At 38.5% G+C, this 15,391-nt stretch overlaps 1 protein-coding gene across 1 annotated transcript in view; it reads left to right on the forward strand.

Annotated features, from left to right (window-relative positions):
• Positions 1-1,946: 1,946 nt before the first annotated feature.
• The window catches only part of LOC141438906 (uncharacterized), a 44,659-nt gene continuing 31,214 nt past the window's right edge, over positions 1,947-15,391 (forward strand). Inside the window, exon 1 of the mRNA XM_074102958.1 lies at positions 1,947-2,125. Coding sequence (XP_073959059.1) covers positions 2,083-2,125 — 43 coding nt within the window. The 5' untranslated portion in view covers positions 1,947-2,082. The remainder of the gene's footprint in view (positions 2,126-15,391) is intronic.

Genomic DNA, 15,391 nt, shown 5'->3' on the forward strand with positions numbered 1-15,391 from the left:
ATGGTAGTTATAGGTATTCCGTTAGAGTTGGACACGTATAGTGATTACTTGCTCACCTCGTGTGGTGTCGGGTTAGAATAAAACCTCTCCATTTCTTCCATGGATGTCGTAAGAGGCGGCTGAGGATATAGGTTAAGGTACACCGTAGGCGACAGGCTAGCAACCTGTCACTATATTGTACCGTTTTTGTCAAACTTAAAACCTAAAATTGCTAAAAGTGGCTCCGAAGCGGTAACATTTCGTGTGGTCTGCCTACTCCATTTGGGAATACAGGCGTGATTTTTATGTATGTATATGCTCAGTGAGAGTTGGGTTCGACACCGAGTCAACACCCTCTGCCAGCCATCGTGACTCAATGAGCCGGATCACGCTAAATAGACAATGCGCAAATAAAGTACCGTGACGCATTCATGGCATGATCTATCCAAAAACTCACATAGGTATTGGCATTGCATTTTCGATAGTAGATTCGCGCTGTCATCGTTCATCCGCCATTACCTCTCATATTTCGTTTTCTAGAACTTTTTTACCGTAGGTACAACGGCAAAACCTACTAGACACTAACAAAATTGCCCTCCAATGGACAGAGCCATATTTTTCTGAAAATCTAATCTAATCACATAGGTATTGGTAATTTACTTTGTTTGGTTTACCATTAAAAATTAAACCAATGTTGGAATTTAACTAAACGCCACAATGGGGAATATTACTGCAATTTTATCCCGTCAGAGTGCAGCACTAGCACATACCATATGTTTATGGTTTATGTTTTTTTGAGGTATCTTAAATGTCCGTAGGATGCCGTAATATCATATTATTCCAATAAGTTTTTTGGAAATATATATAGCTCTATCGCTACTATCGATGTAAATAATAATATAATTTATTTTGTTACGCTTAAATATGTCATGATTCCTATAAGTATTAATACTCTTATTGGTCATGATCTGTCATGGTGATAAAATATAGAGAGTACTGTCTTTGTCACGGCGGTTTTTTTACGGTTTGTGCTAGTGGCGCCCCCTGCGCAGAGCTTTGCCTAATATCAAAGTACAGTTACAGTACGATTACTTGGAGTTAACACTTGACAGATGAAAGATGCCTTCAGTGAATTCCGTAGCCATTACGAAAAAATTAGTAATATTTTCTAAGTATTTCGTATTTTATACGGAATCTTCCAAGTTTGGTATTTTTATACCTTGGTTGCTAATATAGAGTAAAAACTACTTACTATAATTCTCATGCAAACTTAGCTGTTATAGTTTTCTTGAAAGTGATAAACTTACTACATCCTGAATTTTTCAAATTTTTCCACCCCCCGGTTAGTTTTAGGGGGGGGGCTCGATTTTAATGAAAATTGCACTTTAAAGTTGAATATTTCGCAAACAAATCACTGAATCAAAAAATCGCCGTAGCAAAACCTGGTTTTAAAAGACCTATCCAACGATACCCCACACTAGGCTTGGATGAGAAAAAAAAGACCCCCACTTTATGTCAATGGGAGGTACCTTAAAAAATTTTTTTTTTAGTTTTTTATTGTACCATTTTGTCGGCATAGTTTACATATTGTATATCCCTGCAAAATTACAGCTTTCTAGCATTGATAGTCCCTGAGCTATGCCGCGGACGGACGGACAGACAGACAGACAGACATGGCGAAACTATAAGGGTTCCGTTTTTGCCATTTTGGCTCCGGAACCCTAAAAAGGATAACTTATTTAAATTATACTTACTGCAAACTATAGGGTATTATACCCTACCGATTTTGACGAGTCACCACCGTCATGTCCCCAACACTTGTTACGTATTGGTGCCAGCATCCAACTCAATCTGTCAATTAACAACAATATTAACAACGTGTGCGGAGGCTGCTGCAAGCTGAGATCACGCCGTGGGCGGCCCGCGGCTGCAAACTGACAGCAGTGGCAGTACCGCGCGCGCCGTGGCCCAAGTCGCGGCCATCTTGAATTTTGAATACGCGCCAATTTGAATGTGAATTTGCAAAAAAAGTTTGCTGTGTTCGTGTGTAATTTAAGTGTACTTTAGTGTTTTATTTTAACGTATTGGATTGGATGATACCTCATGCTACAATTTCGGGAGAAGTTCTGGAATATTATTGTTAAACGTAAGTATTGTAACTTAGCTACGCAATGAACAGTTTGAGGAAAATGAGGGATAAATATGACCCAGACCTTAAGGGACTTAATCTATATTTACCTATAAAACAGTACTCTGACTGAATGACACAGCCACACACACATCGTAAACTACTATAGCTAGCCACTTTGAAATTTGGCAAAATTTCTTTCCACCACCTCGATATCTGGCAGTCTATACAATGCTTTTCTAGACGATTTTTCTACACGTACGGTGAAACATTGGAATCAGCTTGCAACATCAGTATTTCCAGAGCGATATAACTTGGGGATCTTCAAAAAACGAACTGCTCTTTTCTCAACGGGCTGGCAACGCATCCGTAATTCAACTTATGTTATGGGTGTCCATGGGCGGTGGAGGTTGCTTTCCATCAGGTAACCCGCCTGCTCATTAACCTATCTACTATCATAAACAATAACATTTACTTACTTAAGAATTGTAGAGCTGTACTATAGTGGCGTAGCGAGCGTCAGATACTTCCATGGTAAAGCCGAAGCAAAGATCGGTTAATATCCATACTAATATTACAAATGCGAAAGTGTGTGTGTTTGTATTTTTGTCCGTATTTCACGTCTAAAATATCATGTAAAAAACATTTACAATTAAATCAGTTTAGACACTATTGCATGATATTACCAAACATCTTTCAAAAACTTTCTTATTTATGACAAGTAAGATATATTGTCAATTTTAAGGCTAGCTTGTTAAAGACAATCCATGTTCGCGATTGTACAGGAAAAAGGAACATTACGTACTCAAGCGAATATTTGCGTACCGTGGGAATCGAACCCAGGACTTTAGGAATGCGCTGCCGATGCCGCGGTTGCGTACTTACATTACTCGCCAATACCACACAAGCAAATTACTGGAGAATTTTAAATGGGCGGCTTGTAGTCTGAAGTAATTAACGAGGAGCTCTCATTTTTCTCAAAGTCTACCTATACCTAAATATAAGGGCACGTATCTGAATATCGAAAATTGAAATATCGATAGTTAAAATATCGACGGTCAAAGTATCGAACCTAACCTAACCTACTTTCGATATTTTGATCGACGACTTTTATTTACATTAGATATATTAATTTTCTATATGGAAATGTTTATATTATTATCATTATTTTTATTTAATTTATGACGGTGGAAGCATTCTACACTTCCACTGAACGTAGATATAGTTAGTGTTTAGTTTTGTAACTAAGGGACCCCATACATCCCTGTATTATTATTTTTTTGTAATTTTTCTTTAATTGTATACTGTAGTTTTTAACTATTTTATTTGTAATTATTTTATTTTGAAAAAAATTACTTTCTGCCAAGTTTCTTGCGGCGCATTCTTCTTGGCAATGATGGTCTTTCCGAAAGCGCTGGTAGTTTAAGAAATGGCGTGTAAAAGTGCCCATTGCGGCCTATTTACTGAATAAATGATATGAAACTTGATTTGAAATTTGAGATTTGATATTATTAATTTGGTTTGTTTTAATTTCAACCAGACAGTCACAATAATAGGGTTCCGTACCTCAAAAGAAAAGAACTCGAGTATGATTCGAACTCGTGTGAAGAGAGTTTCATACATTATGATGAAATATTTAATAATTATTTTCTTTTTAAATTGTGCCTCCCATATTTAAATCACACGTTTCTTATAACTTTTCCTGTAATCAATATTTTATACAGACAACATTTTTTTTTGATTTTCAAAATTTTAGACAACAAAGCGTGCTCTATTTCTAGGGCCAGTAGGACCTCTCAGATAATTTCGCACATGACTTATATTAACGCAGATGACTTTACAAGAGACATACTTACTACTGATAATTTGTGATTGTTTACTTAACGAGCTTAGTTTTCAATGACGCACTCTACAAACTTCCAAGTTTAAAAAGTTGGATTTATTTACCGATTCAGTTATGATCACCTTCAGGCTCAATCAGAAGGCCTTGCGAAACGTTTAATGCCTTATAGGGGGTGTGCCTTATGGGCGGGCCTTATGGCAATATGCCTTATGGGCGATATGCCTTATAGGTGATATTTCGTTGTTATGACTGCAGCGCCAAAACGCGCCTTTGCCGCCCACGACTGTATGATTGGACTGAGCGGCTCGCCGATAAATTAATCTAATATTAAATCTATTAATATATTAGTCATAATTCTATATTTTAACTAGATTGCTGAAAAATACAGGTTAAGGTCAACAATGTCAAGTAAATGCTTTGTCATTTTTTTATGACAGTTTACTAAGGGGCTGTTTCACCATTCATTGATTAGTAACGACGGTAACTAACGGAAATTGAGCGTCTTCTTGTTGTTCGAATAGTCGGAGATGGCATCACATTTAAACGTCAGTTAACACTAATCAATGGATGGTGAAACAGCCCCTTAATCAGAAAAAATAAACAACCATCTTAACCATAAGAGTGCTAAGTTATCGACTCTAAATCAAATCAGGCAATGTTGGGGCCAGAGGGCAAAGTTCAAGTAGTTTACGGTAACTGCATGTTGTCCAGCCTCCACCCAGTAGGGCAGTGCGTATAAACATAACTCATTCATGATTGATTTTTTGGAGTCTTTTTTGGACTTGAGATATGTATGCATAGGAAAAATTCGTGTCTAGATTCCTGTCCAGCAGTGGTGTAGGGGTTATAGCACGCAACACGGAATGCTGAGGACCTGGGTTCGATTCCCAGTGCTGGTCTCTTTTTCTGGTTTTCCTGTGCATCCATGTCTCAGTTTGTATTTACGATATAACCCATTCAGAAATGTGGAATCCATAAATCGAATAAAGCAGCATATTAAACAAATGAACGACTATAAAATAAACCCGATCGTTCCGGCCCACTTTATTGGCACGCAAATTGATGTTACGATTTCACACCAATTTAAGAATCCGATTCATAAGCAGGTAGAAATGCGTACAAAAGTTTTAATGGCACAGATGGTAACAGATTGGCTATCGCCAGATCATTATTAAGTTAATTAATTGATTTATTCACGTGGCGTGGCGATCCATATCCATTAAACATTGTAGGTAGGTAGGTACTTAAATTTGCTATGCCGCTATTTACACGTGAGTTGAGTGCGACACATTGAGTTTTCATACAGTAATATCTAGCTAAAGCTGAGACTGGCACCTATTGCCTACATAATGGAGTTTATTATGGTCTTTAAATTGTACTGTTATAATTTGACATTACTGAGAGCCTAAATCGACTTATCACTGTTCCCTCATTTGTCATACTTAGTTCACAGCAGTTATTGAGTAGAAACCGCACCATCACCGTCGTTGGCGCAACTCAATCCAACACTGCGAGCATTATACATTACTTGCTGTACATTGCCGCGGTCGAACGTTCGCGACAAACCCATTGCCACGCGGTCACGCAATGTAACACATCAGTAAGTTATTCTCGCGCTTGTAAATAAGGTTATAATCAACGTGGTTATTAGAGGCAGTGGGCGCTGCCCACGGCGTAGTGAATCATGGAATATTGTACTTAATTAAATTAAAGCGGTACAAAACATGTATACACTATGTTACGTGGTGGATGATTCTATGGAAATTTAGAAACAGTACAGTATTAGGCACTTGTCTCACCGCCAGCGAGGAAACGATTGGCTATCGACTATTTTCTCGCTCAAGAAACGAACAAAAGATATAAGATCCTGTGTGAGTAAAAGAGACACATATATTAATAGTTGATCGCTGGCTGTTCACACTGTCGGCGAGCACTCGCTCTTACATCTTTTGCCGCAGCGACAAGAGCTATAAAACTCGCTGAGCTATAGATACTCGCTCAGCGATGTCAGCTTGGCGGCCGCCCCGCACGAGCGAGTCGAGTGGAGCGAGTAATCGCCCGTCGCACGCGAACACTCGCTTACAGCCGAGCGACAAAACTACACTCGCTTCTCGCTGCTCGCCCACTCGTTTCTAGTTACTCGCTCTACTCGCTTCTCGCTCATCGTCGGCGGTGGGACAAGTGCCTTATTTAAGAGCTCTGTTTCACCGAGACAAACAAATTCATATTATATACCTAGAAAATTCAAGTAACCTACTCGTAGGTTACTTTAAGTTGTATGCTAATTTTTGCTTGTTGCTTTGATGATGAACCCGTAGATGAAAACAGTTGTTATTTTGTATTTGTGTTAATATACAGGTGATTCGGGAGATACGTGAGCAAGTGTTATCGTAGCAGATTCAGTCAGTTAGGCTATATCGTACCAGAAAAAGTGAGCTTGACTTTAACGTTTTTAAATGCTCAAAACAAAAAAAAAATGAGTGCACGGTCACTTGCAATTAAAGGGGTAGCCAGTTAAAGTAAAACCTTTAATATGATTATGAACGATCCATTATCTATTGCTGAGGGTGTGTTCCTTCTTACGTCTCCCGAATACCTAGTAGCTGGGTCTGTGTCACATAAATATGTACGTTTATGTGTAAACTCATTGTGCTAGGCAAGATAGAAGGGCAAAACCAAGAGGATTTTTTAGTGTCCCATGATATTTATTTATTTATTTATTTTTATTTATAAGGAAAGAACGAGCATGCGGGTTATTTGATGGGAAGCAATCACCGCTGCCAATGAACACCTACCTACATGAGGGGTGTCACAGGTGCGTTGCTGGCCCTTTGAGAGACTGATAGGCTCGTTTTAAAGATCCCTAAGCTGTGCCGCTCCGGAAACACTGTCCCAGGAAGCTGATTACATGTTTAAGGCGATAACGGGGCTCACTTTGCCAGCAGCTCTGAAACAGGCCGAGGACAGAGTGGTGTGGAAGCAGTTCATCAACGTCGCCGTGTATCTCATACCTAATAAAAACATAAAAGTTTATCAAGATGGGTCCGCTTCATAAATTTGACGACCGGATGGCCAAAATCAGCGCTGTGTGCATGCGCACTTTGTGTGCGTCCACAGCATATGCTGAGCCCAATCTATTTATCACACTTATAGCTTATAGCACTTAGTTATGTGAAAAGTAGTTATAAGTTTAATGTGGAAAATATCTTCCGTTTATTAATAATGTTTATGTTGCTCTAAGTGTGTTAATAAAAGCTTATTCTATTCTATTCAAGTGGTTAGAGAACCTGACTACGAAGCTTGAGGTCCCGGGTTCGAATCCCGGCCGGGGCAGATATTTGTATGAATAATACGAATGTTTGTTCTCGGGTCTTGGATGTTTAATATGTATTTAAGTATGTATTTATCTATATAAGTATGTTTATCCGTTGCCTAGTGTCATTAGTACAAGCTTTGCTTAGTTTGGGACTGGATCAATTGGTGTCAAGTGTCCCATGATATTTATTTATTTAAATGAGGAACACGACGAAGAAGAGAGATGTAGTCGCGCTGTCCGTAGATTCGCCCAAAGCCCAAGTGCGCTAGCAATCGCCGTGAGCCGCGATGACGGATTGCTTCCAATAACAGACAAAAAGTGCTAATGTGTCGTAATGAGGGCTGTCGGCGGCGCCCACGCAAGCGGGTGCGCCGAATGTACATTTCACTACGCCTAGCACGCCTTCTATCACATTTAACAACACAAATATTAATGTACTAGCTTTTGACCGCGGCTTCGCCCGCGTGGAATTCGGTTATCGCGCGCTGTTCCCTCAGGAAAAAACCGGCGAAGAGCGTGTCGGACACGCCCGAAATAGGGTTCCGTAGCCATTACAAAAAAGTTAAGTAATATTTTTCTAAGGATTTTGTATTTTATACAGAATCTTCCAAGTTTAGGTATATTTAATACCGTAGACTGCTATTTACTCATAGACTATATTCTCAAGCTAACTTAACCGTTATAGTTTCCTTGAAAGTTTGATATACTTTCTACCATCCTGAATTTTTCAAATTTTCCATCCACGGTTTAGAGTTTTAGAGGGGGGGGGGGGGCTTGTTTTAATGAAAATTTGCACTTTAAAGTTGAATATTTCGCAAACAAATCACTGAATCGAATAATTGAGATTATCTTACTCTCACTCTCACTTTACGTCTACCTATGGGGCTACGCTAAAAAATTTTTTGTATTTTTTATTGTACCATTTTGTCGGCATAGTTACATATTATTATATTTATATATTCGTGCAAATTACAGCTTTCTAGCATTGATAGTCCCTGAGCAAAGCGCGGACGGACTGACATGGCGAAACTATAAGGGTTCCGTTTTTGCCATTTTGGCTCCGGAACCCTAAAAACTTCAAAGGTCGTTTAAGAATCTACAGAACACGCTTTTTGACACCTCAGTGAGGACATATCATTATACTAATTGCGTAAAACAAAGTCTGAATCCCGGTAATGCGATTTCGCGCCAAAAATACACATGAGTACCGATCACCGAAGATGGCGGCCATAAACCATAACCGGCGGACAATGCGCACGCGCAAAATGGGCAAAATGGCCGTCGGTTAGTGATGAGCTGGTAACATCGATGTTTTATAATAATAATGATGCGTCGTGTCGATAATGGTTGTCATTAGATCATTGATACTGTTTTATTCTGTGGTAGAGTGCGACGGGAAAAGAGATTTTTAAAGTCATTCAGCCACTACCCTTTCTCTCAGTAACGCGGCGCGTCTCAGTATCAAGCTGGTATTAATATCAAATACCTACTCAGATCTGCTACTCCTGGAATCAGTAAAAAAAAACACACTTCTTAGGCAACGAAATTTAAAGAAACAGTCATAAAAAGATGCTTCCATACAAATTTTCGGGAATCAAACGTATAGGGTACTTCCGTATGACGACCGGATGGCCAAGTGGTTATAGTTAGAGAGCCTGACTACGAAGCTTGAGGTACCGGCTGCGAATCCCGGCGGGGCAGAATATTTGTATGGATAATAGGAATGTTTGTTCTCGGGTTTGGATGTTTAATATGTATTTAGAAATAAAAAACAAAAATAATATCACGGGACAATTCACACCAATTGACCTAGTCCTAAAGTAAGTTAGCAAAGCTTGTGTTATGGGTAGGTACTAAACAACGGATAAACGGGTATTTAAGTATGTATTTAATCTATATACTTAAGTATGTTTATCCGTTGCCTAGTGCCTATAGTACAAGCTTAGTTTGGAACTAGGTCAATTGGTGTCAAGTGACCCATGATATTTATTTATTTATGTTATATTTTTTATGTTTGCCTATCTTATCCTCTGTCTATGACAGTAGGTAACCCCACACTACACTGCATTGCACTGCATTTTGCTTAGGAGCAGGGCTCTGTTGCCACTGGATATTATAATAGGTAAGTGACCCACAAATTTGTACGGAGCTCTCGGTGCGCGACTTCTTGGCCGGCTAAAGCAATAATAGTGTTAGGTAAAAATATACTTTAGATTAGTTGCGATGTTTTATCTTTTGAAATTAAGAATAAGAATAATAATTATTGAGTAAATCATGATTTTAACAACACCGAACAACGACATAAGTACCAAATGAAAATTGATTTCATGCATTGATGATTTTATTGGACTAAGTACTTACTGCAATAACACCGGGTGTGGCCTGTAACACGGGCAAATAATTAAAACATAGATCATATTCGTCAAACTGAACAACATTAGTTCAGCGACTTTTTAAATAATTAGTCCTTTTTTATTACACTTTAAACTTTATTTCGAAGAAGCAATGTAAAGCAAAATGTTTGCTATTTTAGCGTGACAAGCGATGGCGTACATTGAAATTACGATTAATTTTGTTAGAAAAAAAACAAAAGTTAAGTTTTGATTTTAATTAGATAAGTAGGGATGGTCGAATTACCGGTGACCTATAGAGCCTCTGTTTTAAATATTAACCCGGTTCTGGGCCACGTACTGTATTGATAGTTCCGTCGACTACGTCCAACCCTAACTTAGGGCATAAGGAAATATCTCGCAGTCGACTAAAATCTCGACAATTTATCGCGACCCTCTTAGTATGATCAGATTGTTATAACTAAATTGGTTTGGAGACTGCTGCTGGGATTGTTTTTAGTCAATATCTGCGTAGGTCTCGCGTTGTTGAGGTAACTTTTTTGGAAACTGGCGGACTTTATAAATAAATTGTGGATAGTTTAGGGAACCGACCGTAGGTACATATGGAAGTCTGAAACTATAAGACATACAAAGATCTGTTCTTAGAACCGTGTCATCAATTTGAGTGACGTGAGAAATGCGAAACGCCCTTAAAATGTAAACAAGCATGGTTTTCCGAATTTTCAAACCAAAGCCGCAAGCTAGTCTCCTATCAAACAATACCCATAACACCAATCTCCTCCATTACAATAATCGACGATTTTATGATGTTGTAATTTATTAAACGACATTTATATCGACTGGCACGGTCCCAATATCTTTGATTCACATGTCTGTGGATTCGACGCCCACATTGTCATTCCAATCCGGAAGTACCATAAATAGTTTCCCTTTTTGGCAAGCGAAGCGATTAGAGCTTTCAATTTGGTCTTGTATCTGTTAAAATTGAATTATAGCAAGATCCAGTCCATAGTTTGTCAACTAGGTAAAGATCAGACTTACCTATTAAGTAACAGCAAGTAACGATCTAATACCTTTAAACGAGCAATTCTTGTAGGTATATACATCTAGAAATAACCCTCGTGGCCTAAAAGGCTGATAGTGTTTCTTCGTTGTATATCTAGCTGATTCTTTGAAAGATATAAATAGCTGCGGCCTTTGTCTCTATATAGTTGTGTAAACCAGGCGCTTATACATATTTTAAAAGTCTATGTGCGCGACCCAAGATCCTTTTGGACACATTATGCTACGGGCCATTTCTAGTTATAGTTTAGTTTTAAACTAGTTTTCACTTTAAATCTAATGATACATATTCGATTTTTTCTTTGTTATTTATAATGTAATATTTTTGATCTCAGTTGGGTGAAATGTGTAAGTTGTAATCGCAATGTGCTGCCCATATCACTTGAAATCGAAGTTCGTATCTACCGTCCCTCTCAGTCTCGTTTTGAATCTAAACTTGCACCGTATAGGGAACCAACAAGATTTAACCTAAGGCCTAAGACCTAAAATAAGATGTTTTGCAGCCAAACATAGCGGTCGTTAACTAAAGAGACGCCGTTTAAGGAGCGCCATTCACGAGGATGTTAAGTGTCGTCTTGAGTCAGTGAACAGATCTATCATACCGTTTGTACTGTGTGTGTACAGTGAGGTAGATATACAGTGCGGCTAGTATATCATACAAATCCTACGCGTTTGTCCTAAGTTATTATAATAATATATTATAATAAATATATTTATAAATTTTTATAACAAAAATTGAACCGCTGCTCGCTCGACTCGCTCGATCTCTCTCCTGCTGGCTCGTGGTGAGCTCCTGCTGGCTCTGGGCTGAGCACCGACCGACTTCAAACTGGTAGAAAATTATTTTCTTTTTTTTTGTAGTCGGTTCAATTTTTGTTATATTTTTTTTCACACTTTTTAGTGTAAGTAATCTAAGATATAATAGTTTAATTTCAACTGCTCGTCACCTTTTTACGAAAGATTGCTTTTTCCGATGTAGAGACGTTCATTATTGAAGAGTCCTGGTGCTTCACCACCCGTTTTACCATATGCATTACGAGGAGCATAAATTGCTTAGCAAATGTGTCAAAGTAATTAAAATTTAACCCTTGAAATACTTGTCATTGAGTAGTAACTCCGATGGTCAACTGTGGTCTTCATCATCAGTTCCACTTCACCAAATGATGATTTTCAAGAGCAAATGCACGAGGTAGGTACTACTAAATATTATATTCAATTTACTATAGGTGTCTCTACAACATTTGAAGAGTTCCCTCGATTTCCTTAAGATCCAATCATCAGATCCTGATTTGGTGCTTATGGGACCTAATTGATGATATTCCTAGACGAACGAACTAGAGTTGGGCATCATATAAAATCAAAAGTATGTGAGTGTATGTGTGTGTTCTGTTACTCTTTTAGGATAAAACATGCTAAAATAATATGTTATTAGATGATAATAACATGGAATTTACTCAGCCCAGTGTACCGACGGCACGTAGGTCGACCAATTATAGTGAAGAAGCATGCGCGACCAAATACATAACCCACGCGACTACCGCAAAAACTATTGTCCTCTCATGACCGCTTCACTGCCTAATGTCACTTGATGGATTATTTATAACTAAGAAGTCATCGGGCACGTGGTCGATCAACCCGATATGGACGGATACCATAACCTTACACTAAGATCCTAAGTGGCCAATAGAGACCGATGGAGATGGAAGGATTATTTTCAAATAAGTTTTTGATAAAAATTTAATTTTTAATAAAAACTTTTTGCTGACTGTACTTTTTGTTGACTGAACTTCCATTGTCACCCAAACTACATTTGCATACCGAATTTCAAGTCGATGCCATTAACCGTTGAAGAGTTCCGTCTTGCGGAATCATGGCCGGACTACCAGGATGTAACTACCAGATTATTGTATTGTCGCGCAATTTACATAAGTGTGCCAAATTTAAAGACAATCTAACTACTAAAAGTGGGTCAAATTTAACTTGCAAGTTTTGACCCGCACATACAAGATACATTGCAAATTAAACAAAAAGATTTAAAAAAAAACTTTCCGCCAAGAGTTTCCTTCGGTGCATTCTTCTTGCCAATTATGGTGTTTTGAAAAGCGCTGGTAGTTTAAACAAAAAGTGTGACATGTAAAAGAGCCCCTTGCAGCCTTTAAATACAGCAGAATAAACGTTATGAATTTTTGAATTTTGATCCCGAATTTTGGTCGTTACCACAATGGTTTAGAAGAGATAGTCTTTGGGCCATTCTACTTTTCGATGAACTACTTATAGAGTCATCGTTCATCCTCCATTACCTCTCGTATTTCGTTTTCTGGAGTGGTTTACCGTATAGGTAACGGCAAAATCCACAAGACATTGGCAAAAGAATTTCTCCAGGCAATGGATAGAGCCAATTTTTTTAAAACTAAAGTTTTATCTACTTTTCGAAGCTAAATTTCTTACTATATTTGGGATAATCTTCAAAAACATACTATTTTCTAACACAAAATAGTATACAATAAGTACAGTCACCTGAATTAACATTTATCTAAATATGTGGACTAAGAATGGACTTTATTCTGAGGGGATGGACTGTAACACAGTGGTAATTAATAGAGATCTCTCTGTTGTGGCTTTCACCCACATGACAAAAATGCGGATAGGTGTTGGCGTGCATTGGATCAATTTCAGGGTAGGCAGCTGCTAGTTTGCATACCCTAAACTGCTTCAATTTTGCCCTCGGGCCCCAACATTGCCTGATTTGATTTAGAGTCGATAACTTAGCACCGTATAGGTTTTTAAACTTTTATCCCCGTAACAATAATTGCCATGTAGAAAAAAGTTTAGAAACCTATACGAGTGCTAAGTTATCGACTCTAAATCAAATCAGGCAATGTTGGGGCCAGAGGGCCAAATTGAAGCAGTTTTCGGTAGTAGTTAGTAGGGTAGGCACCGCTGCCTACCCTATGCTGTTTATTCAATGCACGCCACTCCATCAGGTAGCACTGTACGTAAAAGAATCGTGTCGCCGGAGAGCGCGGGGAGTGTGTGTGGGGCGGGGGCGGCCACGTGCTCTGTGACTGCGCATTATATCATTCAGGTAGGTAATTGTAGGTATAGTTTAGTTTATAATTTTCGACACATTTACTTTCCATATTTGGATGGAATAAGTATCGATTTGAATCAATGAAGCAAGGATGTATAAGCGTGTTCTGAGGTGTTTCAATTAGCCGAGCGAGCGAGAAGCGTAGGTTGTCCCAGTGTGGATTGGAAACTTCACACACATGAAGTTTCCTCACGATGATTTTTCCTTCGCCGTAATGCTTATGGTAAATATAAACGTACTTTCGCACAATTAAGTAGTTAGGGTACGTACATACATACCTACCCATTGAAAATATATATTTATTAATCTCGCATATGAATTTCGAAAAAGACCCTGCTTGAAAGGCCGTGGACCACCAGTTACAGTAAAAAAAAACATTTTTACAAAAGTATTTTTTATGACTTAAATAGCCACTTAGACGCTTAGCAGGTGCCTACAACCTTGTGCAAGGTCCGCCCGGATTGCTGCCGTGAAGCAGCAGTGTGTTTTGGCGTGGAGAGTAAGACAGCCGGTGAAATTACTGGCACTTGAGGTATCCCATCTTAGGCCTCTAGCTTGGCAACGCATCTGCAATCCCCCTGGTGTTGCAGGTGTGTATGGGCGGTGGTGATCTCTTACCATCAGGAGACACACTTGCTCGTTTTCCATCCAGTCGAATAAAAAAAACACAAGTTTTTGATAGACTGGGCTGTTTCACCACCTATCGATTAATTTACCTAAAAGTTAAATGTGATGCCGTTTTCCGACTATTTGAACAAAACAAACAGAGACAGCATCTTTATCCGTCAGTTAAAATTAATCAATGGGTGGTGAAACAGCCCATATTAGTAGACTACGCCCGCGGGGTATTCGGTTATCGCGCACTGTTCCCCCGGGAACTGTGCATTTTTCCGGGATAAAAAGTAGCCTATGCCACTCTCGGGCCCATAAACTATCTCTATGCCAAAAATCACGTCGATCTGTCGCTCCGTTACGGTGTTAAAGACGGACAAACTTACAAACACACTTTCGCATTTATAATATTAGTATAGTATAGATTATTATCGTGGCCTTCTAGTAGACGATTGCTGGCTGAGTATGAGAATTAAACGGACGAGCCAGTAATTGCTATTGCAGCGGAGAATAATATAAAGCTTTTCTCAAAAATGGTGAAGGAAAAAACTAAATAAACCTTTTCTCAACAAAATATATTATGACATTTAATTTTATCCCAATAAAATTTTCATGCTTTCCCGCCTTTTTTTTCATTAAAAAAACAGCAGGTGTATTTTTCCACCGAAAACACCGCAAGCTGTTTTAGATCCAATAAAAAAATCTGGAGTTCCAACAAAATAACTGAAAGCAGCCATTTAAGTTGGCTGTATACGACTTGTGCCAACATTTTCATAGCCGTTTTCACTTTTTAAAAAGTTAAGTTATTGTCGAGCTAGCGCGCCTGCAATCTTTTTAACTTTTTAATTTCTCGCTGACCATAAACTATGCACTTAACCTTCTGATATAAATATCAGAATAATGTAGACTTTTACGGACATTTTTGAGAATATTATTTTATAATAGGTACTCTATTAAACTCTATATTACAAAATAGAGCAGTCAAAGTAGTCAATGTGTAAAAATGGAA

The sequence above is a fragment of the Choristoneura fumiferana genome, chromosome 20 (assembly GCF_025370935.1).
Source record: "Choristoneura fumiferana chromosome 20, NRCan_CFum_1, whole genome shotgun sequence".
Classification (NCBI taxonomy): Eukaryota; Metazoa; Arthropoda; class Insecta; order Lepidoptera; family Tortricidae; genus Choristoneura; species Choristoneura fumiferana.